Source organism: Bubalus bubalis, chromosome 6, assembly GCF_019923935.1.
Source record: "Bubalus bubalis isolate 160015118507 breed Murrah chromosome 6, NDDB_SH_1, whole genome shotgun sequence".
In the NCBI taxonomy this organism is placed as follows: domain Eukaryota; kingdom Metazoa; phylum Chordata; class Mammalia; order Artiodactyla; family Bovidae; genus Bubalus; species Bubalus bubalis.
In genome coordinates, this window is record NC_059162.1 from 111,609,715 (window position 1) to 111,636,542 (window position 26,828).

At 48.3% G+C, this 26,828-nt stretch overlaps 1 protein-coding gene across 2 annotated transcripts in view; it reads left to right on the top strand.

Annotated features, from left to right (window-relative positions):
- The window catches only part of CSMD2 (CUB and Sushi multiple domains 2), a 693,817-nt gene that overhangs the window by 351,227 nt on the left and 315,762 nt on the right, over window positions 1–26,828 (top strand). For both annotated transcript variants that reach the window (XM_044945284.2, XM_044945283.2), the window contains 3 exons: window positions 11,130–11,207; window positions 16,341–16,428; window positions 17,122–17,246. In XM_044945284.2, coding sequence (XP_044801219.2) covers window positions 11,130–11,207; window positions 16,341–16,428; window positions 17,122–17,246 — 291 coding nt within the window. The remainder of the gene's footprint in view (window positions 1–11,129; window positions 11,208–16,340; window positions 16,429–17,121; window positions 17,247–26,828) is intronic.

Genomic DNA, 26,828 nt, shown 5'->3' on the forward strand with positions numbered 1-26,828 from the left:
ACATGGAGTCTTAACCACTGGACCACCAGGGGAGTTCTCACATTTTTAAATAGTTGAAGAAAAAAAATAAATAGTTGAAGAGCATTTCATAACACATGAAAATTATATGAAATTCAAATTTTAGCGTCGATAAATGAAAGGTTATTGGAACTCAGCTACACTCATTAATAGACAAATTTTCTATGACTGCTTGAGTGCTACCGGAGTCAGGTAGTTTGCAACTGAGATGAGGCATTTTACAGAAAACATTTGCTGACCTAGAGTGAAGTCTGCAGTCACGAGCTGCGATGGGCAGCCAGAGTTATGAGGCTGGAAAGTGAGGTAGGCAGTCACATCATGTCATTAAAAGCTGCCGTAAAGCTGGGCTTCATCCCAGAGTGGGGCTTGTGCTTATGCTCAGCGCTCAGTTGTGTACAACTCTGTGCGAACCCATGGACTGTAGCCCGCCAGGCTCCTCCATCCATGGGATTTTCCAGACAAGAATACTGGAGTGGGTTGCCGTTTCCTTCTCCAGGGTATCTTCCAGGCCCAGGGATCAAACCCGCTTCTCTTGCATCTCCTGCATTGGCAGGCGGATTCAGTGGTGAGAGGTTGATCAGAAGTTTTAACAAGAGCGGAGACATGATCACATTTTCATTTTTGAAAAATCTTTGCTCTAGAATGAAAATAATGGGAGACAGATACGCATTTTTGGAGGATGAGAAGTTGACAAGGACTTACCTGGTGGTCCAGTGGTGAAGACTCTGCACTCCCAATGCAGGGGGAACAAGTTCAGACCCTGAAAGGGGAACTAAGATCCTGCGTGCCTCATGGCATGGCCAAAAAAAAAAATTATTTTAAATGATGACAGTAAAGATCCAGAGTTAGGCAAAAACAGTAGGAGATGGAGAAGGGGAGATAGACCAGAAGAGATCCTTCTGTGATCGACCACCCTGGACTCAGTACGCGTCAGGTTTGGGAGTGAGAGGGGATGGGGGAAAGAAGATGAATGAGTCAGAGATAAATCTTAGGTTTTTAGCTTGAGTAAGTGAGTAAAATAAATGACAATATTAACCAAGATGGTCCCTGGCAGAGGCAGATGGGGGATGGAGTTTGCTTGGGATGCATTGATTCTGAGGTAGTGTGGATGCCAGGGTTTGGGAGATGATCTGATAGACAATTGTCTCTTCTGTCAATCTGTAGCTCAGAGAAGAAGGATCTTGGCTAGAGAAAAAGATATAAAAGCTTCCAGGCAAAGTAGAGGCTGAGGTCACCAATCCCATCTTAAGGCATGAGTCCTCCCATGCATGTAACAGAAGAGAAGTGGGTCAAAAGAATGGGCTTTCCAAGTGGGTTCCTTGGAGACCATGGGGTTCTCCCAGCAGCTGTTTTGCAAAGGGCTGAGCAGGTGGAATTTCCACCCCAACTTCACCTAGAGCAGTCCCTCTTTGATCTATTTGTAGCAGGCATGTACCTAAGCAGGTTAGAATAAGTTCCTCTACCTAAAACCCAAGAGTTGAGGTTCTATAAAATTCCTTCCTGTTCTGGAAGAGCACTGAGATTGTGTCTTCAAACCCTCTGTCTCCAGGTGAGGAATATTTCCAGTCCTTCTCATTGTTTCCTTGGTTGTTTTGTTTTTGGTTTTCTTTTTTTAAGCCTACAAGGAATGACAGTGAGAAGAGCCTTTCTTAAATGCCCCCAGTGGCCACTGATCACAAGGGGTGAGGGGCTACCCTGGAGGGAAGGTGACCCCCTTCGCTGTTGCGTTCCTCATCTGAAGAGGGAGCAGTCATTTTAACCCCACAAGGCGACTAGAAGTTAAAGGAGCTCCTGGTAAAATGTCTGACACTTGGCAGGCACTCTTAAAATGGGAACTTGAAGCTTCCTACCCTATCCATCACCTTGACCCCTGTTCTATTGGAAACCCTCGAGCAACAAGAGCGAGCTGGCGGCTCTGGCTCCTTTCACATGTGTCCCCCTTGCTGCTGCTCTGACCTTATGATAATCCTCAAGTGACTGTCCCTCCCTGCAGCCAGACCCTAGCCTGGCCCTGCTGCCCCTCCCACTGCCTCTCTCAAGTCCACCCTGGTGACTGCGAGATTGGAAGATTTTCTGCTCTCTAGAAGGCCCGTGCTGAGTCTCAGTTGTCTGCCCAAGAAACATTTCCATTTGAGAACAATTGGCATTTACTGAGATGCTGGAGGCTTTTTATGTTAACAAGCTGAAGCTTCTGATTTTCACATGAACACATTGAGTTTTTGCCTGTGACTGATCCACAGTCCCGGGCCAGTGCCTCAGGCACCCCGTGGTCCAAGCTCCGACTTATTTGCTCTCTTCTTGTCGGCCTCTGAACTGCTGCCGGACCCTTAGCGGCCTCATTTCCAAGTTTAGGCCTCTGGGGTTCTCAGCATGAATCTCAGGATCCCGGGGGCTGAGTACTCACAAGGCCAAGCTCCTGAGTTCAATCAATAGTGAGCCTAAACTGAAAAGTGAGTGTGAACACACGTGCGACACCCCCTCACCTTACCAGGCTTCAAGTGTCACCCCTTCCTTTTTCCAGAAATGAATTCAAAGCACAAATTCTGCTAACAGTGGGTCATTCATCCGCTCAGTCATCAAACTCTTAGGAAACCTTCTGTGTGCCTGGCTCTGTGTCTGCCGCAGGATGCAGACATAGGAGCCCATGCGGCAAATTGCTAGAACCAGATCTGATGGGGCCATGTAATGAGGGTTTCAGCAGAGCTCCAAGTGAAGCCTGGAGAGGCCACTGACTTCTCCCTGAGACACAGAGACAGAGAGAAGGTAACCTCTGAGCTAGATGGAGCCAAGAAGAGAAGAGGAGAACGGATGTTCCAGGGAGAAATGACAGCATCACAAAGGCGACTAAACGCGATAACCCATGGCCGTAGGAACTCCCTTAAACATCCGTCTTCCGGTCATCTCCTCCAGCTGACTTCTGGGAAGTTACTCGTGAAGATGGCTGCATGGCCCATTATTAACAGCGAAGCATTTATCTATTCTTTTTCAAGTTCTTTTCCCATTTATCTTGTTACAGGGTATTGAGCAGAGTTCCCTGGGCTACAAAATAGGGTTAGGGTTAGACACGTGTGTGTAACAGTCACTTTGCTGTACACCTGAAACTAACATAACATTGTTAATTATCCTCCAATGTAAAATAAAATTTTTTTAAAAATAGCAAAGCACTCCCCTAGGAATTAGAACATGCCCCCTCTTACACTGCCACCCATAAACCATGGGCCACCCCTGATGCCGTCCCCCTTCTACTATGCCAGAGTCCTTCTCTACTTTAGGAGTTCCAGCAGCATGGTGAGTTTTGCATGTTAACCAAGAAACTGAACCAGCGGCTCCCAACAGAGCACTACTTAACAACCTAAGTTGGGTTGATGATTCCTTTCCCACCATATTTTAAAAATCACCCAGCTTGGGAGGGAATCTGCAAAAATTCCTCAGCTATCCATTGTCCTTCAGCACCTGCATTCTTAGCAGTGAGGGATCTTTTATGATTTCGATACCAGTTTTTTGCTCTTCATTTAGCCGGAGCAGTGAATCCAAGCCTGGAATGCACTGAAGCAAAGCACCAGGTGATGCCTTTGTCAACAGCAGCTCTTGCAGACTATTTTCATCCTCTTCCACGTCACTTGTTCCAGCAATCTTCAGCAGAGTTACTCCATCTGAAGTTTTGCCAGATGTTCACTTCGTTTTTCTTTTTCCTGGTCACTAATAGTAATATTCTAAATGCTCAGTGACTCTTTAAATATGTTTCTCAATTTGAATATTGCTACCCTTTCCTTGCAAGAATGTGGCATCACCTTTGGTCACAATAACCTCTCCACCTTTTCCTAGGTCATGAAGCAAAACATCTTAAAGACTGAGGGTTCAGCTCACTTTTCCAAATACTGTACCATCAGTAGCAGCAGCTTTGTCGGGTTCATTCCGTGACACCAAACCTTGAAGCTTCGGTTCAGTTCAATTCAGTCGCTCAGTCATGTCCAACTCTTTGTGACCCCATGGACTGCAGCATGCCAGGCTACCCTGCTGCTGCTGCTGCTAAATCACTTCAGTCTTGTCTGATTCTGTGCAACCCCATAGACGGCAGCCCACCAGGCTCCCCCGTCCCTGGGATTCTCCAGGCAAGAACACTGGAGTGGGTTGCCATTTCCTCCTCCAATGCATGCCAGTGAAAAGTGAAAGTGAAGTCGCTCAGTCGTGTCTGACTCTTAGCAACCCCCCTATCCATCACTAACTTCTAGAGCTCGCTCAAACTCATGTCCATTGAGTCAATGATACCATCCAACCATCTCATCCTCTGTTTCCCCCCTGCCTTCAATCTTTCCCAGCATCAGGGTCTTTTCAAATGAGTCAGTTCTTCACATTGGGTGGCCAAAGTATTGGAGGTTTTGCTTCAGCATCAGTCCTTCCAATGAATATTTAGGATGAATTCCTTAAGATTGACTGGTTTGATCTTGCTATCCAAGGGGCTCACAAGAATCTTCTTCAACACCACATTTCAAAAGCATCAATTCTTCAGTGCTCAGCTGTCTTTAATGTCCAACTCTCACATCCATATATGGCTACTGGAAAAACCATAGCTTTGACTAGATGGATCTTTCTTTGTTGGCAAAGTAATGTCTTGCTTTTTAATATGCTGTCTAGGTTGGTCATAGCTTTTCTTCCAAGAAGCAAGTGGCTTTTAATTTCACAGCTGCAGTCACCATCTGCAGTGATTTTGGAGCTCAAGAAAATAAAGTCTGTCACTGTTTCCATTGTTTCCTCATCTATTTGCCATGAAGTGTTGGGACTGGATGCCATGATCTTCATTACTTAAAAATGGAAATCTGGTACTCCCCTGGTGGTCCAGTGCTAAGACTCTACACTCAAAGCAGAGGGCCTGGGTTTGATCCTTAGTCAGGGAACTAGATCCCACATGTGCCAAATAAGAGTTCACTTGCATCTTCACCAAATTTTGTATCTTTGGCATTAATCTTGGTGAGATGAAGAGCCAATGTGCCAGACCCTGGCTTGGTCTAGCAAAAGACAGTGAGTACTGAAAGCATTTCTGCAGGGCATTGATGGCCAGCCCCGCGTGGAGCTTGGGCTGTTATAACCCCGAAGTCAACTTTCACCCTATTTCAAATGAGTAAACTGAGAGCATTTTCAGTAATTACAACCAAAGACTCACTGGGCATTGGCAATTTCCAAAGTGAACATGATGGACTGGACATTGGAAACCACCAGTATCCTGGAAGCCCCGTTTCTTAGCTTTTGATGTATTAGTCAAGTAAGGAGATCAGATCAGATCAGTCGCTCAGTTGTGTCCGACTCTTTGCGACCCCATGAATCGCAGCATGCCAGGCCTCCCTGGAGATAGGTAATCTTAATTCTTGTGCCTTCAATTCCTAATTCAGCATTCAGTGTTTTCCTGTCCTCTAGTGTAAGCACACCCTTTGAGCCTCTGTGGTTACATCAGAAATCCTGTTGCTGGTCTCTGTCTCCATTTGTAGAAATTGTGGCAAATGGAACAGTCTCTCCAGGGTTTATCACAGGTTTGGGCTGCTTCTTTAGCTCAACAGTTACAGTATCCACACGCAGCACCACACCTTTCCTGATTTCCACCAGATTAGCACCTTTGCTCATCTCAAAGCCTTCCACGGCGATGCCAATGCACTCTCATTGGCGGTGCCACCCCAGCTTCTTCATTTGTGTGTTGGCAGCATCCCGATCACGTCTGATGCGATAGTTTTATATTTATCCTTTAAGTCAGTTGACCTGGCAACAGATACCTCATCTTTTGTTACTTTGAGGTGTCCCCAGCCCTGTTCTGTAATCATTCTTCTTGCCACTGTTCTTCTTCATAGAAAAGATTTCCCCATCTGCTAGAAGGTCTACACCTTGAAGCATTAGGCCTTAGGCCTCTTCACCAAATTTTGTATCTTTGGCATGAATCTCTGTGAGATGTAGAGCCAGTGTGCCAGACCCTGGCTTTGTCTAGCAAAGGACAGTGAGTACTGAAAGCATTTTTGCAGGGCGCTGGTGGCCAGGCAGCGAGGCAGGCCCTCCATGAGAAGGGAGAGGTGGAACACAGCATGCACACCCAAGTTTCCAAAGTGGTGATCAGATTTCCATTTTTTTTTTAAAAATTATGGCCTGTTGGCAGGCCACATTTTTTTTTAATATTTGTTTATTTGGCTCTGCTGGCTCTCAGTTGCAGCACACAGGAGCTTTAGCTGAAGCGTGGGAACTCTTAGTTGTTGCATGTGGGATCTAGTTCCCTGACTAGGAATCGAACCCAGGTCCCCTGCATTGAGAGCACAAAGTCTTAGCCACTGGACCACCAGGGGAGTCTCAGATTTCCATCTTTAAGTAACCTTTTTTAAGATGGGCTACAGACAGTGACTCAGTGAACAAAAACCAAGCAGAAAAGGATGTATTTAGGGCAGGAGTGGCTTAGAAGATAGAAGGCTACACATTGGAGAGATTTTCTGAGGTTGAATGGGCTGGATTTAGTGTGGATGAAGGGATGGGCCAGCCAGCAGGACAGCCAGGTGCTGGGGAAAGGCGAGTGGTCAGGTGAGTGCAGGGCTCACTGTTGTGCAGGGAAGTCTGAATGCGCTGGAATGAGGAGCCATATATTCCATGTACTTCTGGGTTCCTAGAGCCATGGTGGCAGATTAGGCAGCCCTCCCCTGTCTCCTTCCCCAGCAGGTCCTGGTCTTCCACTAGTTCAGCCCAATAACTGATGCTGCAGACTAGAGAGGCATTTGTATTGCCAGATTCTTAGAGCTAAATGCGTACCATGTGTCCCGCTAACCTTTACAACAGCGGGAAAAATGTCTAGGAATTAACCAGAATATAAAGGATGAATGGAGCAGCCTGGCAGTCTCCTGCAGTCATTATCATTCAGAGGAGATGGATGTACCTACTAAGATTTCCATCAACCAGTTAAAGCCAGCACTTTTCTCCTGGGAGTCCCGACTCTGTTCACATACAGTACAAACACAGGTATAAGTGTGAATTATATTTGCATGTGAATGTTTGCAGCCCTGCATACACAGGGGCACAGAGATGTTCTCGTGGGCACGCTGGTTGTAGACGGGTATACATGGATGTGTGGCATGCACGTGTGCACTGGGGCTGTGCGTTCAAGTGTCGCTGGGACCAAGGAGCCGGCCCACGCTCACTTTCTCACCGTTTCACCAATGATGCCAGAATCCTCTTGAGACCAGTGCTTCAACATAATGTCATAGATGCTACACTAGTGGGCGCTATAATGAATGACTGTTCGAACAAGACCAAATGCACCCCAGAAATTCTCCAGGTCCTTGCTGTTTGGCCTTTGGGTTTTGATTTGGTCCGTCAGCAGTGGAGACCTAGAGAGAAGGGCACCTTGTTCTCTGATCCTTCACACTAGGTCTGCCCTCGTCTGTCCAGCTAGTTCATTCAGTCAGCCACCACACACTTGGTCAGGCTGAGACAGATTAGCTGTCCATAATTCAGGGTGTACCTGCTTCCCTTGGCTTGTCCCAAAACTGTGACCCCACCATATGGAGGTGGTTTCTGGAGGCTAAGATCCCCAGTGACGTGGATCTTGTCGAGTGGTATCCCCCAGCCAGGTCACTTTCCTGACCCATTCTTCAGTTCTGGCGATGGCTTGGGCCACCTGTAGGCGCCACCTCCCCAGAGTCTGGGCCAGGGCCAGCTGGGCCTGGACATACTCTTTCTGAGAGGTTGTATTGTTGGTGTGAGGAACCTCTGCCTACAGAGCTGTGGCCCCTGCATTTCCCAAGCTTAGGTGGGAGGCCTACCAACTGCGTGAGTGACACAGCCTCTCAGACCTGGCTCAGACGGGCAGAGGGTCCCAAAGTTTGTATAAGGAGCTCCCTCCAGCTTTTCAGATTCCTTCTTCACAGGTTCTTGCCATCACTTTAACAAACTCCATCCTGTGGCGAGTAGCAAGACACACGAGAGGAAGAGTGGAGTTAGTTCCTGATGCAAGGTGTGATGGCGTCACTGATGTATCAAATTAGACAGTTTTTCTTGGAGAGGACCAGTGGGGAGAATGGCCATAGGTTGCCCTCTGGGGCCTGGAGGTGGGGAAGGGGCAGGAGCCTCTTTCTCAATGCAACCTGGAGAAGAGAGGAAGAGGGCTCCCCCTTTGACACCCCTCATGTCTACCTGCATCTCAAGGTCCCCCTTCAGCAGCTACAAGGAAAACTCAAGCAGTGTTTGCCCTGGGAAAGGCATCCTCGGGGCTCTGGCTCCCTTCTGCTCCCCCTCCTCCAAGGGACACTAGGCCCTGAAACTAAGGGCGTGGGAGGACTGACTTGCCTCCTCCTCCTTCACCAGATGCCCTGAGCCATCTCTGCAGACCTGCCCTCAGATGGGCTGCCCTTTGTTGTAAAGACCCCTCTCCCCACCCCTGCCCGGAGCTGGGACCACTTCTATTCTCCTGTGTGCATGCATGCTAAGTCACTCAGTCATGTCCGACTCTTTGTGACCCCATGGACTGTAGCCCACCAGGCTCCTCTGTCCATGGGATTCTCCAGGCAAGAACACTGGAGTGGGTTGCCATGCCCTCCTCCAGGGTATTCCCTACCCAGGGATCAAACCTGCGCCTCCTGCATCTCCTGCGTTGGCAGGTGGGTTCTTTACCACTAGCGCCACCTGGGGAGCCCCTCCTATTTTCTTAGGGATGTTGAATCAGAGGACATTTTCCCCCTGCTGCACCGTTATTAGCTAGGCTTGAATAATGCATGTTTCCCTGCTAATACGCTCTGTTTGATAATGGACCTACGTTAGTGTTCATTGGAAATTTTCCTGCTGGATACACATGGAGAGTAATGCACATTTATAAAAAGAATTTGAATGCATGTTGAGAAGTGGTGACTCCGTGGTAGTAACTGAATTTTATCAGGCAGTCAGCTTAGACAGCAGCTAGCTGGGATACCAACCTTTGGGAAGCTTTTTAATATACGCAGAGCAGGGATGAGCAGAGGGGTGGGGGCTGCTGGGAGATGGCCCCCTTTGCACACCTGATCACTGTGGGTTTAGTTCCGGTATTGCCATGTTATCTCAGGTGCAGAGTGAATCCCTGAGTCTCCAAGGGCTGAGCTGGGGAGGGGGCAGATGCTGAAGAAGGTTGACCATGCCCTTGGGATAACTTTGGGAACATGTCACATGAGAAGATGCTGAGGTCCCACCGAGAGTGAAGCTGCCTCCTGGCTATGTGACCCACAGTAAGTCACTTAAGCCACTGTGCACCCCAATTTTATTATTGATCCAGTATGTATAATAACTACCAGTCAGTGTTGTTAAACATATAAGGACCAAATGAAACGATTATTGAGGGCCCAGTATGGACAAGGTGCTGTTCTAGGCATTGAGGACACAGCAATGAACAAAACAGATAGAAATCTCTGCCTTCGTGGAGCTTACATTGCAACATAGAGTGACAAAAACCACTAAGAAAATGATGCGTACGATCAAAAGTTAGGGATAAAGTCCCTATCTTTAGGGAAGGGGATAGGGAGAGATGGGTTTGGAGGTATAGTTTTAAGTGAGTGGTCAAAGAAGGCCTCCAGGAGAAAGTAGTGTTTGCTTCAGAGGCTTCAAGGAGAAAAGGGAGCAAGTTATGAAGATATCTGGGGAAGAGCCTTCCAGGGAACTGGCAGGCTGGAGCGAGCAGCTGTTGTATTATTGGAACATCAGAGGGGCGCTTGCAACCGGAGAAGAGTGATGGAGGTGGAAGATGGGGTCAGAGAGGTCTCAGAGAGGGCCGATTAGTCCAGGCAGGCCCTTTAAAAGACTTTGGCTTTTACTGTAGAAGAGTTGGGTTGTCCCTGAAGAGATTTGAGCAGAGATGTAATTTGGTCTGACTTCTGTTGTAACAAAATCCCTCTGGATCTCATGTTGAGAATAGATTAGACGGGGGCAAGCGTGGATGATGGAGGACCATGGCAACAAGAGGAAAAGTCTCAGAGATCTGAACCAGGGAGATAGATGTGCAGACTGCATTGGGGATATATTTGGAAGTTTGCTGATAGATCATGTATGGGCGCAAGAGAAAGAGAGAGGTCAGTGATGCTGATTTAAATTCTAAGGTCCTCAGTCCAGGGCCTGGTACGTAGGAAGTGACAGTCAGTTGTTACCACTGCTGGTACCAGTCAGAGCAGAGCTGAGCCGTCTGGCGGGGGTTGTCTGGGATTCAGCAGAAAACCAAGCCATATAATCAGAGACAGGATAAAGCCCTGGGTAACCAGTAGAATGCCTTGGGTCCACAGGGATACTGAGACCCAAAGGAGATTGATGGATTCAGAGAAATGACCTTTGAAATTGTGGAGTTTTGGCTCTGGGGCTATTTGTGTGCTATTTGGTCAAGTCCTGATGAGCTATGGACTGGACTCAGTACTCGATCAAAACCAATTCAATCCATCAGGCCACCACCTGTGCCAGAAACCATCCCCAGTGACCTCCCAGGCTCAGCTTCTCCTGCCCACAAGGTTGGCCGGTATGGGCTGAGCTTGGCCAGGCAGATTGGCTCTGCTCCTCATGTTCTCATCCTCCTGGGGCCAGCCACGTCTCCTCCCAGTGATGGCTGAGATTCAAGTCAGCACGCCTAATCTGTCAGGCACCCTACAAGCCTTTGGACATGTTAAGGCCTCCGTAATGACCAAACCCAAAGTCACGGGGTGATGAAACACACTCCACCTCTTTAGCAGGAAGGACTAAAGTCACATTGCAACAGGTGTGGATACAACGAGAGTGACAACTTGGGGACCTAATCCAATGTAACACCTGGCCAGGGCTGGTTCAGAAATTGGTCAGACTGGATCAGGTGAACAGAGCTACAGAGGGCAGGCTGCAGGGCTTCCCATGTTGATGCTCACTACCAATTTGCAGGTAGATCACCCTGGCTGCCTCCAGGGTGCCAGCCTCTATAGCACCTCTTCCTCCATGTTTGAGACCCTGCTGCACTTGAACCCTACCCTTGGCATATCTCTGCACAGAGAGGCTTCTAACTGTGACCCACCATGGAATATCCCAAGCTAAGAGAGGGACCATTCTAGAAGGACCTATCCCCAGTCCCAGATGAAAACTTAACCTGATTTTTCTTTCGTTCACCTCTTTTCCAGTCAAGAAGCAAATTGAGTTGAAGTCTCGAGGCGTGAAGCTGATGCCCAGCAAAGACAACAGCCAGAAGACATCTGTGTGTAAGTGTCCGCCTTGCTGAGCCTCTTGCTTGAGGTCAAACCTGCCGGCGCTGCGACCGCGGGGAAGCCAGATGATGCTGCAACCGGTGTTCCTTCAGCCCCTCTGCCCGCGGCCTGGGTCTGCGCGTGCGCACACTGACCTCATGGCCAGTGAGCAGCCCGAGGGCCTGCCCTTTGTCTTCTCGAGTTCCTCCTCCCATCCCCTCCCGCCTCTTCTTTCTCCCTCACTTCCCATTCTAACTACAGTCCAGGGAGTCATTACTGCTACATTTCTTTCTTTATTTTTCCTTTTGAATCACTTCCACCTGCTAAAACAATCCTTTTTCTGGCTCCTTGTCTAGGAGTCAGTGAATGCCAGCTGGGATACTGGAGGCTTCAGGGCCCTGATTCCAGCTCCCAAGGCAAGATTGGGAAGGAGAGAGAGGGGAATTCCTAGAACTTTCCACCATGGTCTGTGGACCTGGCTGGGCAAAGCGTGGACTAGAGGGTGGGGGTCTGGCGTCTTGAGCTGACTGGGCGGTGCTGGGGGCTCTCTGCTTAGACACCGGGTGGATTCTGTCCTTGAACACATGTTCCTGCCATTGGTGTTTGAAAGATCAAAAGGGTGAAGTCCAATGCCGGGGAATGGTCTGGAATGTCGTCACCCCAGAAGAACCCAATCAGAGCCTGTGCTAAGGGGGCTTTTGATCTAGAGCATAGGAAGGTTTTCTGGAAGATTCTGGGCCACTCCAGGAGGCTGGACTTGAAAGCAGAGCAGATTTTTCCAAGAAACACTTCTTTTTCATTCTGGAAGTAGAGATGAGGAGCCTCCCTTGGGCCCTCAGAACCTGGCCTTCTGGTCTACCTCCTCCCTCTCTTTGCCTCTTTGTTTCATGCCTTTCTCTCTCTCCCTCACTTTCCACCTCCACTGTCCTCCTTCCTTCCACCTTCCTCTCCCTTCACCCAATCTGCTTTCCCCTCTCTTTCTCTCTACTTCTGCTCCCTGCTGAACCCCTTCATTTCTCTTTCACCTCCACATGCTCATTTTTCCCATGATGCTAGAAGTACTTGCTGGAGAGAGGCGAAGGGCGGCCGTGGGTGATTCCAGAGCTCCGTGCTTTGGTGGCAGGGAGCAGGGGGAGAGGCAGTTTGGTCCCAATGTCCTGACGAAACCGAGCCTGACTGTGACTTTTCTCTAGTCTTTCAAGTCCTCCAATTGGAGACGGGCACCACTCCTCACCCCTGGATATGAGTGTGTCTGGTCACCCTGCCACAAGGGGACTGGGTGGCAGAGGGCAGACAGGAGGCCCTGCTTCTGTGCTTGACTAGGGGCCTGAGGGGTGGAACAGAGGGTCAGGTCAAGAGTTGGCAGGGAAGACTCGAGACACAGGCTGGACCTGCATAAGCTCTTTCTTTCTTCAGCCACAGAGGACCAGAGGAACCAAGGCAGGCCTTGAGTCCACAGGCAAACTTTAAGGAAATTGCTCTGATGTGGGGAGCAAGTTTTCATTCCAGTTGTATCCTTGGGTAACTGTGTTACCCCAGGTACTAAACTAGCGCCTTGGTTTCCACATCTGTAAAATGGGGCTGCAAAACTTTACCCTTCTTTCCCCCTAAGGATGCGGTTATATCTGAGATGGGCCTTCCTGACCCAGGACTTCAGGAGGTCTATGAACTCGCAAGGAAATCACATATGATGTTGTGGGTGCATTTGGGGATGGCAGGGAAGGGTCTGTGGTTTTCATTAGTTCTCAGAGGTGCCCAAAACTCCCTCCAAAAGATGAAGAAATACTATTTTAATAAAATAATGCAAAAGCTCTTTTAAAAAAAATACTATTCTCAACTAGGTACTGCTTTCCTTTCTGAGATACTCTCAGAGAGGGATGGGTGTGTGGCTTGAGTTGCCACGGATGCAGGTCCCCAAGTGTGTGCAGGGCTCTGGCCCTTTGTGTTCTGCCCAGATTCCCTGTGGACAGATGTTCTGAACTTCAGGGGAGGCGTGGGCCACACCTACATCTCCTAGCTCCTACTTACTGCCTTCATCGGAGAGTCTGTGGGCACCCTGAACCCCAGCCGCTGGTTCTCACCACCACGCATCTGCACCTTCCTTCCCTTTTGGTGGGAGGCATTGTCTTTCTGAGTGTGTTGTGGCTTCTTCCTCATCATAGAGACTGGGGCACAGACCACCTTCCCATCTTTTCTCTCTGTAGCCCACAACAAATTCATGCTACAAGAACTAGGGGCTGGTTTTAAGTAGGCAGGAGAGGCTGAAACTCAGGAAAGAGGGGGAAAGCTTTTTGCCTCTGTATTTTGGACAGTAAACTGGTGGCTGGGATTTGGGTTTGCTTGTTTCTGGGGAGCCTTGAAGGCTCATGTAGGGACACTGTCACCTGCTCAGTCCTCCCAGAAAGAGAGCGAGCACTGGTTGGGGGCGAGGGTGCAGTGGGAAAGGAGGGGCCTGATCACAGCTGGGCTCACAACTTCCCGCACGGCACCTGAGCCTTATTTTGGGCTGGCTGATTAAAGGGGTTGCAGGGGGGTTTGTTTCCCATGTCAGGGGTTGTGGTGTGGTGGGTGGGCTTCACCGTGACCTTGGCTCTACCGTCCAGCCACATCCTCATCTGTCAGCCTCAGCTCTGCTCGCTGAGTGGTGTCAGTACTGAATGAGAGGGCGCGAGAAGGAGGCAAGAACCTGTAGTGCATTTGGAATGTGCTGGAAGGTAGAGTGTGATTCCTAGGCAGCAAGGACTTTGGGAGGAGACTGACTGGTGTGCAGGGTGGAGGAGACAGGGCCTAAAGAATGTGGGCACTTAGCTCAGAAGCCTTCAGGAGGGATGGATAGGTGGTGAGGCCAGCTTGCCAGCAGATGAACCAGCAAGTACCACTCAGGGCTCCCCTCTCTCTCCTGCCCCCTGGGGATCCAAGATCCTTTCTCTTGGCTTTCCCCTAATTGCAAAACAGGAGACTCCAGGAGGCAGGGGCTTGCTCAGCTTTTGGAGATGACACTTCCATGGTATTAGCCCAGCCTGAAGGGTCCTGGTCTGAGGAGATGGTAATGCAGCTCAGCTGAGGATGTAAAAGCTTTGGAAGTAGAGGTTTGGTGGGGAAGGGGATGGGAGCAGGGGTCAAGCGTCCAGTGGGAGTGACTGGCTTTAACCTGGCAGTGTGGAATGTTGGAGAAAAGGAGGCTGCCCAGGAGGCCTTGTGCTCATCGCCCACAACCAGGAGGGTATCCGGTCTCTGGCTTGAGCAGTCTGTCCAGTCGCCAAGATTACCTTGACCAGCCATGCCCTGGGCTACCTGGAGATTTGAACAGGTTTCTAACTGTAAAAATGAGCTTCAAAATCAGGCCTGAAATGAAATTAAATGAGTCAAAAGTGGAACTCACCCTACCCCACTTCCATCACTCATGTGCCTCCTCACAGGTTCCCAGGCCAGGGTGTCCCCTGGCCCCTCTCCCCATGCCCCACTCTGCCATGAGCCCTGGTGACTCTTTCTTTGCCACAAACGTTCCCATCACTTCATAACCCTCTATCAGGTTCTTGCTGTCCTTTACCTGAACAAACACAAAACTTCCTAATTCATTTTTCAGCAACTGCCCTCCTCCTGAGCAACCCAGTTCTTACAATGCCCTTCTCCACTCAGGTCTCTTCCCATCTTCTTTAGGATCAGACTCAAGTTCCTTCAAAGTCTGACCTCTGTAACCTCACTTTCACTCTTCCAGGCCATTCACTACCCTCCCTCCTTTTCTGGCACACCGAACAACTTGCGATTCTGTTTCCATGTCTCCACCTTGCTCCCCAGGCCCATCTGTTTGCCTGAAATGCCATTTCTTTGTTAGCATGTATCTAAATTCTACTATCTCAGAAGATCCATGTTAAATGTCACCTCCTCCAGGCAGCCTTCCATGCTTCTCTCAGGAATATGAGGTAGGTCCTCTCTCTGAACTTCCTTGTAGCTACATCTTTCATTGCCTCCCCACTGTGGTTCCGTAGTTTCTTTCCATGGTTCATATCTTCACTGGATTTGGATCTCCTTGAAGACAGTGAAGTGATCATATCTGATATCTGACATTGACATCTCCCACCATATCCAAGAAGGGTCTTGTACAGTAGGAGCTCACTCAATGTGTCTTGTGTACCATGTGCAGGAGTGAGCGGGTGAGTGAGTGATGGAGCACATTGCCCATATGATGGGATATTGAGTGGGTGGGAGGATAATGGACCAACTCAGAGAGCATTGCTCCAGACTCCCCATCACCCTAGAGGTGGTTGTGTTGATTGTGGGGTTGGTGAGGGCTTGATTGGAACTCCAGTTCCTGGTCATTGTCAAGGCCAGGACTCCAGAGGTGCAAGGGAGTTCTCATCTCGCAGCATCTCAAGAACAGTGAACTGCAGGGGCCCGAGAGTTTCCACCTTCTCCACTGGAGACAGGAGAAAACTGATTTTTGTATGCATCCGCCGCCTTTGACCAAGCTTCTCCTTTAGCCTAGAGGACGCACATGTTGGCAACCGTGAGGGCATCGCAGCACCTGCCAGAACCGCGGCAGGTGCCACCTCAGTGCTCTGGATCGGGAATGCTCTGGTTACCACTTACTCTGTGTTGAGAACTGTCTGGTGGGAAGAGGTTTCTCAACAGGTTTCTCTCCCATGTTTTAGCTCAAGTCTCTGCTTTGAACTTCAGACTGCAGCTTTCTCTTACATTCTTTGCCGTTTCTGACCACGCATCCACCTTTTATTTAACTTTCTTTGAGTCATTTCTCCATTGGGGGCAAGGTTGGGGGACTCATCTCATCTAGAGTCGCCATCAGCAGGTTGGAAGGATGGGGGAGGTCACCGGGGGCTGTGGACTGTCCACCTCTGGTCGCTGGTCTGGGGCAAGGGGATGGGGTGGTTGTTGGGTTGGGGTGCCTCTGAGCCCACATGCTCTTGATGAATTTCACTTGGACTTGGCTCCCAAAGGAATTTGTCAAAAGCAGCTCCCCATCTGCACACTCAGGAAACCCAAGCCCCGTAGATCCCAGCAGCCCCACAGGCCCGAGCAGAGCCAGCCCTACTGCTGTCTCTGCATCCACCTCCCATCCTGAGACACGGCCCCAGCAGGTGCCTTCCTGTGATTACCCATCTCTGTATGTGCTGTTTTTTTGCCTTGTAGTAACTCAGGTTGGTGTGTCCCAAGGGCATAATATGTGTCCAGACCCTGGCATACCTGAAAGGGGCAAAAGACTAGGCTCGGATTTCAGGTAAGATCTGTTTGGAAACATTCTAATTGTAGAAAGGGGGGCGGATGGCCTGGCTTGGGGGTCAGACAGGAGCTGGCCTTCCCGGAGGTGGACTAGCGAGGACCATGTGGATACAGGCTCACTTCCTGGAGAAGAGCTTTGACCTTTAACATTCGCTCTTGTCCAGTCTTGGGAATACTGCTGCACCTTCAGGGAGAGGGTTGGGCTGTAGACTGCCAGTATCCCCTGGCAGACCTATACCCAGGGTACGAAGGGCCACCATCGTCAGTAATGATGTGCCAGCAGGCAGCTCACGCCGCCAATCATCTCAGAGACCCTAGGGCGCTGAGATGGTACCTTTTGTAAAGTTTCTAACTAACAAGGCATCTTCTCATAATCATCCAGTTTCGTGAAAATTTCTGGGTGTCATCCACCCATGCCTAGCTGTCCTAATTGATGTTTATCTCAGAGGACTGCTGTTTTGCTCACAAAGTCACCTTTTAACTCAATCCTAAAAGCAAATGGTCCAAAAAAAGAGAGATGAAGAGCAAGTGTTCCTTCCAATGAAGGTTTTAAGTGATTAACGGTGGAGCAGAGATTAGGGCCAGGAGAGAAATAAAGGTTGGCGTGGTGCTCTTTATGGAACTAGGAAGGATTCAGGGGTGGGACTGGGAGGCCTAGGGGTACGGCTCACGGATGTGCCTTGTCTCCCAGGTTAGGATCCAGTGTCCAGTTCACCTGCAACGAGGGCTATGACCTGCAAGGGTCCAAGCGGATCACCTGTATGAAAGTCAGCGACATGTTTGCAGCCTGGAGCGACCACAGGCCGGTCTGCCGAGGTAAGCAGGTCCCTGGAAAGGGAGGCTGGCCAACAAACTGGGCGGGGCTTGGGAGATGGAGCCCAGCTCCTGATACCAGGGTCCTGGCTGTCATCTGGACGGGCTTACCTCCCTCTCGCTGCTCTCCAGGACCCAGGTTCTGCACCCATTGACCAATGAAAGCAACACATTTATTTAGCACCTCCTTTGTACCCTATCGGAGAAGGCAATGGCATCCCACTCCAGTACTCTTGCCTGGAAAATCCCATGGACGGAGGAGCCTGGTAGGCTGCAGTCCATGAGATTGCAAAGAGTCGGACACGACTGAGCAACTTCACTTTCACTTTTCACTTTCATGCATTGGAGAAGGAAATGGCAACCCACTCCAGTGTTCTTGCCTGGAGAATCCCAGGGACAGGGGAGTCTGGTGGGCTGGTGTCTATGGGGTCACACAGAGTCGGACACGGCTGAAGTGACTTAGCAGTTGTACCCTATAGGCCTATAGAGGAGCAGGAGATACAGAGATGGGGGAGAGAGGCATGGTTCCTGCCTTGCCTGGACCTGACAGTCTAGGCAGTCATACATGAGCAGGCTCCTGGCCCACTGTGCCAAGACATTACAGCTACACTAGACGCGAAGGGAAGTCAGCGTGTATCATGTCATCTGGAATCCCTCCATTAGAGCACATAGCCATCCTGAACCTCTCTTTCAGTGCCTTTGTTTCTTTTCACATACTCAGCAATAAGCAGACCTTTCACCTCTGAAAGAATCCTCCGATCTCTGCAGGAGTAACACGCACCAGGGCCTCATGCTACTCTCTGTGGGATTCTTCCAGCCCCACACCTGAACATCTTGTTCTCAAGGGTCTTGCCGTCCCAGGAATTGCAAGCACCAAAACTGGGCTGGCTGAGTCCCCCTCTCCAACATGATCTTAAAATAGCAGGCCTGAGTGTATTTCTTCTCTGGGGCAGGACAGCAGCTGCTTCTAGGGTAGAGAGGCCCCTGGCCTCCTCCCCCAGGGCTCCACTAGACAGCTTTTCTTTTCCCACGCTGCATGCATCTCTCTTATTCATTGTTTGGACACATGACCAGAACTCAGGGGTTCTGGGTGCAGGTGTAAGGAATCACTCTAGAGTTTGTGAACATGGACAACAGTTGCTCCTTTGTATACCCCCTTGGAAGAGACTGCTCAAACTACATTCCTAATCCTTCCAGTTGAAGGAGATCCTTTGCCTCTCTCCAGGCACATGCATGAAAATGAAATCCATGCGGGGTAAGATGGGGTCTGGGATGAGAACTTAGATCACTGCTACCCTGAGCAATGGGCAAGTTGGAGCTGAGACCCACTCTTTTTTTTTTGCTGTGTTGATGACAAGCTCTGGAAGCAGGTCATGAAAATCTCTCAAATAAGCCTTAGATGTATTCGTGGTCACTCAGCTTTGGGGTTGCTGTGATCCACCGTTAATAGTGTGCTTTGCACCCTGACTGATTTTAGTTATTTCAGAAATTCCACCTAGCTAATTTTTTTTCTAAAAACTCAAACCAAAGAAGAGTTCTTGAGTGTTGCTCTCAGCTTTGCCACCAGCTGGCCACAGGCAGTTCAGCAAAGCCCCTATTTTCCCTGGGCTTATTTTTTTTCACTTGTAAATGTAGCTCATGGCTCCTACCTGACCCATCTTGTACTAAGGTGAAGATCAAATGGAGCCGTGGGTATGGAAACACTTTATAAATTGGGAAGTACTGGACAAGAAAACAGAAATCCTTGTGCTCGAGCAATGCCTCTGTGGGGCAAGGACATCTGTTTTGTTCACTGCCTAGGATAGGACTGGGCACACAGTAGGTGCTCAGCAGCATGTGTTGAATGGATGCTTGAATAAATTTGAATAGCACAACACTCCGTTTCCAGGGAACCGAGACACCCGCTGAGTAGACAGGCACAGAATCAAGTCTGAGGATCAAGGGACGCTTTGCCAGTCGGTCATTTCCAAATTCCTTTTGAGGAGCCAGAACAGCAATGCCTTCAGGCGGTGGTGGGATCTGATCTCTCCCCAGGACCTTTTCATTGGAGGCAGGTTGTTCTCTTAGTAATGCTGGGTGTTTACACCCAGAAGCCCAGGGAGGGGGAGGGCTGGTGTTTCAGAAGAAAGTCCACAGTCGAGTAACATGCTCATCTTTTTCTCCAGATGTGTTGTGTGTCCCAGCCAAGCCCCTCCAGTGATTTTGACCCACTGGATTCTGCATTCTCTGCCACATTATTGACTAAGCATCAGGCCGAGCTTTTTCACATCCATTCCCGTCCCATCCTCTATCCCTGGGAAGTGGGGGAAAATCCCAGAAAACAAAGCCCCACAGATTTGGGTGCAAATCCAGTCATCACCGTTGTTTAACTGGGTGTCCTTGGGCCCATCTCTTCACCTCTCTGAATCTCTTTTCTTTGGCTAAAAGGCAGCGACTAGTGGAAGCATATACACTACCATATGTAAAATAGATAGCCAGTGGAAATTTGCTGTATGACTCGGAGAACTCAATCCAGGGCTCTGTAACAACCTGGAAGGGTGGGAAAGGGTGGGAGGTGGGAGGGAGGTTCAAGAGGAAGGGGGCATATGTACACCTATGGCTAATTCATGTTGATGTGTGGCAGAAACCAAACCAATGTTGTAAAGCAATTATCCTTCAATTAAAAATAAAGTTAGAAAAATAAATAAAAGGCAGTGATTATAGAGCACTGCTTTACAGCATTACTGTGGCAATGAACATACAAGACCTAATTTAGAAATGATCCCAGTGGGTCTGTGAGTCTGTGTGCATGCGTGTTTAGTTTTTGTTTTGGGGTATAGCTTCCCCATGCCTTGGAGTGCACCCGCAGCCTCTCGTGGCCCCAGCTCTCTTATGGGTCCCAGATCTCTCACCGTCCTGTCCAATCACACACCTTAGGAGGCAACCAGGCTTTGAAAGTGAAAGTGAAGGCGGAAGTCGCTCAGTTGTGTCCGACTCTGCGATCCCATGAATCGAAAGTCACTTGGTTGTGTCCAACTCTTTGCGACCCCATGGACTATTCAGTCCGTGGAATTCTCCAGGCCAGAATACTGGAGTGGGTCACCGTTCCCTTCTCCAGGGGATTTTCCCAACCCAGGGATCGAATCCAGCTCTCCCGCACTGCATGTGCATTCTTTACCACCTGAGCCACCAGGGAAGCCCACCTAGACTTTGATCTTAGAGCCCTACTCTGCCACCTGTTAGCTTGCTGACTCTGGGCAGGTTTCTTCATGTTTTGAAGCCACAGGGCCCTCATTTGTGAACTGGGGAAACAAAACCTCCATTGCCTAGAGCTTGCGAGATTTAAATAAGCCATTTTACAGAAAGTAACCAGCGCCAGCTGTAGTGGAGAGGGGCTCCTAGAGCATATTCACCTTCCTGTCACTCTCTCCTCCTTTCTTTCCTTCCCAAGGTCATTGTGAGGGAGGAAGAAAGCAGCAGAGGTTCCTGAGTTTGGACTTGGATAATCTGTCCTGGTCTTCCCTGAAAACCAAAGGCTGAGATAGATCTTAAATTCAGGGGTCCTTTAATTTTGGCAGTTTTGAACATTTTTCTTTTAAAATCTCTTATTTTTAACTAGTCACAACTACTTTAGCTCAGTTGGTAAAGAATCTGCCTGCAATGCAGGAGACCCCAGTTCAATTCCTGGGTCAGGAAGATCTGCTGGAGAAGGGATAGGCTACCCACTCCAGTATTCTTGGACTTCCCTTGTGGGATCGCAAAGAGTTGGACATGACTGAGCAACTTTGACTTTCACTATTCTACAGTGATTTTTTTTTTTTAATGGAGAGTTTAAGTAAAGCCCACTTTAAAAATAGAAAGGGACAAGACTCAGAATTCCATGATAGCCCCAGTAATAAGCAGGTTACCAAAAGACCACAGTCTGAAAAGGATTCACCACCACACAGTGATATTATTTTTTGTCTAATGCATTTAAAATATCATTTGATTTTAAACATTCATTTTCCACACAATTAATTCCACTAAAACATGGGGCTCGGCAAATGATAGATTCTCAGCAAATGTTTGCGGACAACCTGAATGAATCAGTGATTGAAATGAATGAACAATGTGGAACTGTGCCCTCATTTTGGAATTTGAAATTAAGAATTCACAGGCCTTATTTTTTTTCTTGCCCTCTGACCAGAAGCAATAAGCTTCTCAGTTGACTACTAAAAAATTTTGATCATCCAAAGGAGATTGAGGACAACATGAAATGATGTTATACCATTATACTAATTCAGTTCAGGCCCAGAGACAGGTATTATAATATAGGGCTTGTCAAACTTATTTTACATATGGGACCCAGTATGTTATTTATTTCTTTAACTTTTTACTTTATGTTGGAGTATAGCCAATTAGCAATGTTGTGATAGTTTCAGGTGGACAGTGAAGGGACTCAGCCAGACATATACATGTATCCATTTCCCCCCAAACTCCCCTCCCATCCAGGCTGCCATGTAAGACTGAGCAGATTTCCCTGTGCTATACAGTAGGTCCTTGTTGGTTATCCATTTTAAATATAGCGGTGTGTACACGTTGAATTAAGTGCATGAAAATCCGGGTGATCATCTTTCTTCTTGGATCAGCTTCTTGGGCTTCCCCTTTAAACGTCAATGTTGTTCAGAATTCTTTCTTCATCCCCCTCCCCTCCTCTCTCTCCCCCGCTTCCCTCTCCCCTCCCGCATGTCACCCCTCCTCTGTCATTATTCTCTGCTGGGTGATATACCGACTGCACTAGAATACATATCCCATTATCCCCTGAGTCCCTGACCCATACATATATGCTACTGTTTAAAAATTCCATTTATTAAGCTATTTATACTTGTATGAAGCAGTACAATAAGCATTTTTCATAATTTCTTTACAAGGAAAGAAGCAATATACATATTTTATGTTTAGTTCAAGCTTGGAATGGTCTGCCAGCTTGCCCAAGGACACAAAGCTAATCTTCTGAACTGGAATTCCACAGCTGACCAAAGGCCCATACTTCTACTTGAAAAATGCACCTGGACACCAATTCAGAGTCAACACACTAGATGGAATCACATAGAACAATGGCCCTACACACACTTTTTGGTAACCTTTATTTTGATCTCAGAGACTTTCCTGTAGCTCAAATGGAGCTGCCTGCCATGCAGGAGACCAGGGTTTGATCCCTGGATCAGAAAGATCTTCTGGATAAGGAAGTGGCAATCTTCTTCAGTATTCTTGCCTGTAGAATCCCATGGACATAGAAGCCTGGCAGGCTACAGTCTGTGGGGTCACAAAGAGTCGGACACAACTGAGCGACTAACACACATTTTGATCTCATTGTAACTCACAGAAAATTTTACAAAAAACTATGCAAAATATTGTATATTCTTTGCACAGATTTAACAACTACTTTTAGGGAGTTATTGGATAAGATGAATCAGTCAGAGTACTGGAGAAGAGCCAGAGGCATCATGGGAGCCAATGAACGTAAGTTTCACAGAGAGAGAAGAGTCAGTATGGTCAGACACTTTAAAAAGGCAGCCCCTGGGGTTAAGTGGCTCAACTAAGTGGTGGGTGCTTGAAGGTGCCCCGTAAGGAACTGTCAAGGAAGCAGAACAAAGACAAGGGAGAAGACCAGCTTGGACCAAAGCTTCCATGACAATGGCAAATCATGACTCTGTGGTGGTTCTCCTGCAGCCCCGTGGCACCCAGGATTAGGAATAAAGATGGACAGTAGAATTCATCAAAGGCAGATAGGAGAGTGTGATGGGAGCTGCTGGAGAGGGTCTTGCTGTCCAGACTCAGTAGTGAGAGGAAGGATCAGGAGGGGATGGAGAGATGGGGAAAAATGAGGGAGCCAGGAATCTGGAGAGACAAAGGATTTAGGACACCAGGGGGTGCATTGAGACCAAGGTTACTCTGCTGGATGAGTAAGCAGCAGGAGAAGGAACCAGGTGATGGAGTTTAAGATCTCACAAATGGACTCTCCTGGGTCCCAGAACAGCAGGCTCCGGATATGGTAGGAACATGGTTGATCTTCAGCAGGAGCACCTGATCTCAGGAGGAGGGGCTGACCTCTGAAAAGTGAAGGAACCATTCTTCCATTGGAACCAAAAGGAAGAAGAGAACTTAAGCAGATGGGATTGCAGATTTGAGGGATGAGAGACAGGGCACACCTGCCAAATGTCCTCTGTTTCACCCACAAAAATTGAAGCAAGGTCATCACTTAAGTGTAAGGGAGGTGAGGGGAAGGGCAAGAGGTCAAAGGGACATGCAAGAGGCATGGAAGGGCTTTGAACAGAGTAGGAGAGTGAGCTAAGTGGCAGAGTTGCTGGACGATATCCACAACTCTCTGAGGTGAGCGATCATGAATTTATAGTGACATCTTCCTACTCAGGTGACTTTTCTCCAGCAAAGCTTGACCACACTGGGGAAGGGCTGGAGGATGTAGGTGGAGAATTTCATCCACAATTGATGTCTTCCGGGCAACCATTCAAAGGACTTGGGTGGATTTGCGAGAAAATGATCCTAACAGTGGGTCATGAGATCCACGTTGGGAAGGGAAGACAGGGAGCTGATGGTGGAAAGTTGGTGTCAGTGGAGTGAGATACAGATGGAGGTCAAAGAAAACGTCCTCCGGGGGATTAGCGGTTGTTTGTGGAAGGGAACACCAGAGGGAGGAGAAAACTCTCCATTGCCGAGTGCTGCAGAGGAAGTGGTGGACCTGCGAGGGGAAGATGGGCTTCAATCCAGGCAGGAGTTAAAGCAGGCGGTCCTTAAAGACATTAGAGCTACAACTCAGAGTTTGTTTGCCCTGGGATTGGTGGTCAGGAGGTGGTTCTAGAGAGAATACTGTGGAAAGGATGAGGAGGAAGGTCAATAGTAGGAGAAGTGAGTGAAGCCAGCATGGAGCAGGGAGGGAATAAGGTTTGCAGAGAAGATAAAAGACCAGAGGCACTTGCATCTAGAGCAGTTTTCTTTTTGGTACCAAGCTGTTTTGATGCCAGCAATGGCTGTGGGTCTAAAGTATTCTTCCTAAAGTCCCCTGGAACACGGCCCCTGCTATATGGTATAGTGATGTTCAGAGAAACAATGGAACTGGCTACAGAGCTTGGGCTTGGAAGGTCCTGAAAAACCTCCTGAAAGTTATCCAGCAGGGCATTTATTTGATGGGAAAAGGCAAATACAGAAGCATAAGCTGGTGTCTATTCATTTATTCAGTCACTGTCTGAGCATCTACCATTTTGCCAGCCCGTGTAGGCTGCAGCAATGAATTATCCATCTGTTGGTGGGATCCCAGGGGCTGGCTGCTCAAAGGGAAGTCTGTCTGTCCACAGACCTCCTGACCTTACCCAGACAACAGAGGAGAAAAGAAGCTGATTCTTCATCCCAAATTTATTTTTAGGTGCTCCATGCTAACTAGCTGCCGAGTATAATATTTTAATTAAACCCCTCTAAGCCCTTAAAGTGGTAAATGGCTTTTTGACCTCTTCTCCCTAATTACCTTCACCACGTTTCAACAAACTGCAAATGCCATCTAATTTTTGGAAACAAGTGCAAGATAAATTAAGTCTGAAGCTGAGGGCTTTTGGCAGCGAAACTTGAATCTCCGGAAGAGGTGTAATGTGGTACCGGTAGAGGCTTGTAAGGATCCCCTGTAGGGCTAGCATTCTGACACCTCAGGCCCACTTTCCAATGGTGGGCTAGCATTAGAGTTTTGATTTTGATTATCTTGTTCTAATTTGTTTAGTAATGATATCAGTCTCAAATGTGGTTGTGGGGGAAAAATGCTATAAAGAAACTTCACAAAAGGTAGAATAAAAGATCCCTGGCCTTGGGAAATCTTGGAGATAGTGAGATGGAATGAACATGGCATCTGAGTCCACCGTCCCAGCTTCCCTTTGTTAAATATTGACAATGTCCCAGGTCCTGGGTGAGCCTTCATGTCCAAGATCTCATAGAATTTCACCCTCATCATGCTTCAGTGGGGCAATATCACTAGTCCCATTTTACAGATGAAGAAGTAGAATCAGAGAGATTTTCTAACTTACCAGGGCTTCTCTGGTGACTCAGATGGTAAAGAATCTGCCTGCAATGCAGGACACCTGGGTTTGATCCCTGCATCAGGAAGGTCCACTGGAGAAGGGAATCGCTCCCTACTCCAGTGTTCTTGCCTGGAGAATTCCATGGACATAGGAACCTGGTAGGCTACAGTCCACGGGGTCGCAAAGAGTCAGACACGACAAAGCGACTAACACTTAAACTTTCACTTCAGACTTAACCAACAAAACCCGAAATGCCAAACCCCAAATGCATAGCCTGCTATCTCCTCACCATGCCGATCTGCCTTCGATGCAGTTGTACCAAGGCTAGTCGGTGAATGTCAGTGTTTCTCAGGACAGAATTAGATAGCAATCAGATGCACAGGAGAGGAGTGGGGAGAGGATTCCCCTAGAACTTGGTTCAAACTTGGTTCAAACAATATCTGAGCTCAGGATGAAGAAGAATATCCTTCAGGTTCAGGACTGGGATGAGCAACCGGAAGGAACTTCCTCACTGGAGTGCATGAGCTCGTAGAACAGAAGGGGCAGTTCTGACCCAGGGTCTCTTGCTAGTAACCCCCTAACAACACTCAGTCTGCTCAGTTGTAACCGTTTTCACATCTGTTCTCTCCACTTGCTAGCGGCTCTTTAGAGAAGAGGGAGTGTGCCTTAGACATTTCTCTCTTCCCGCACTCAGCCTGGCCTGTAATAGGCATTCAATATATGTGGGAATGAATGAGCGCAGGAATGAGTGTGTGAAATGAGAAGAGATTAATTATGTCCGGGAACTGGGGAGCTTCCTTGCCAGGCCCTCCTAGGAAGGGTTTCCTGGGGAAGGTTTATCAGGACCCTGTCTGCACACAGAGAGCAGTTCTAGGATATGCTGTCCCATCAGAGGAAACCAGGTTTGACACCAGTTTCATTTTATATACTTAGGCTTGTTGAGTTTGCTCACTATTTCTTTACTGTTAGGCACTTTACCTACAATTAGGATAAATTGCCATGTGGGCAGCAACAGAACAGGCTCATAGAACTTTTTATTAAAATAGCTGAGTGCTAACATTGAAGAATGAAGTGGCTGGGACTAAAGAATGCGTTTTTAAGGAAGGCAAACACCTAGATACAATGTAGCACCTTAACTGGTATCAATCACGATTTAATCTAATTAGTTTAGAAGCTATTTTAAAGAGCTTAATTAAATTAAGCTGTAATTGATAACACTTTATATCTACTTGAGGAGAGCACTTCTTCTAATTCACCTTGAATCTCTATGCTTCCAGTCAAAAGCCTATTTCAGGCATATGCTAAGTGTGGGGAAGGGTTGGGAAAGCACTTCACTGTCCCTGAAGTCATTCCGGGTGCCTGGCACCAGGCTAAGCCAGGGGCCTTGCAGAGTTCTTGGGCACAGACATTCTGATACCTAGTGGGGGTGGCCTTGACCAGGACACCCTGAGACTCTCCTTCAGCAGACATGAAGGCACCTGGGAGAATGCGGAAAGGTCAGCAGAGCAGGAGCAAAAAGCTTAACAGGTCAAAAGGTGTCTGGGGT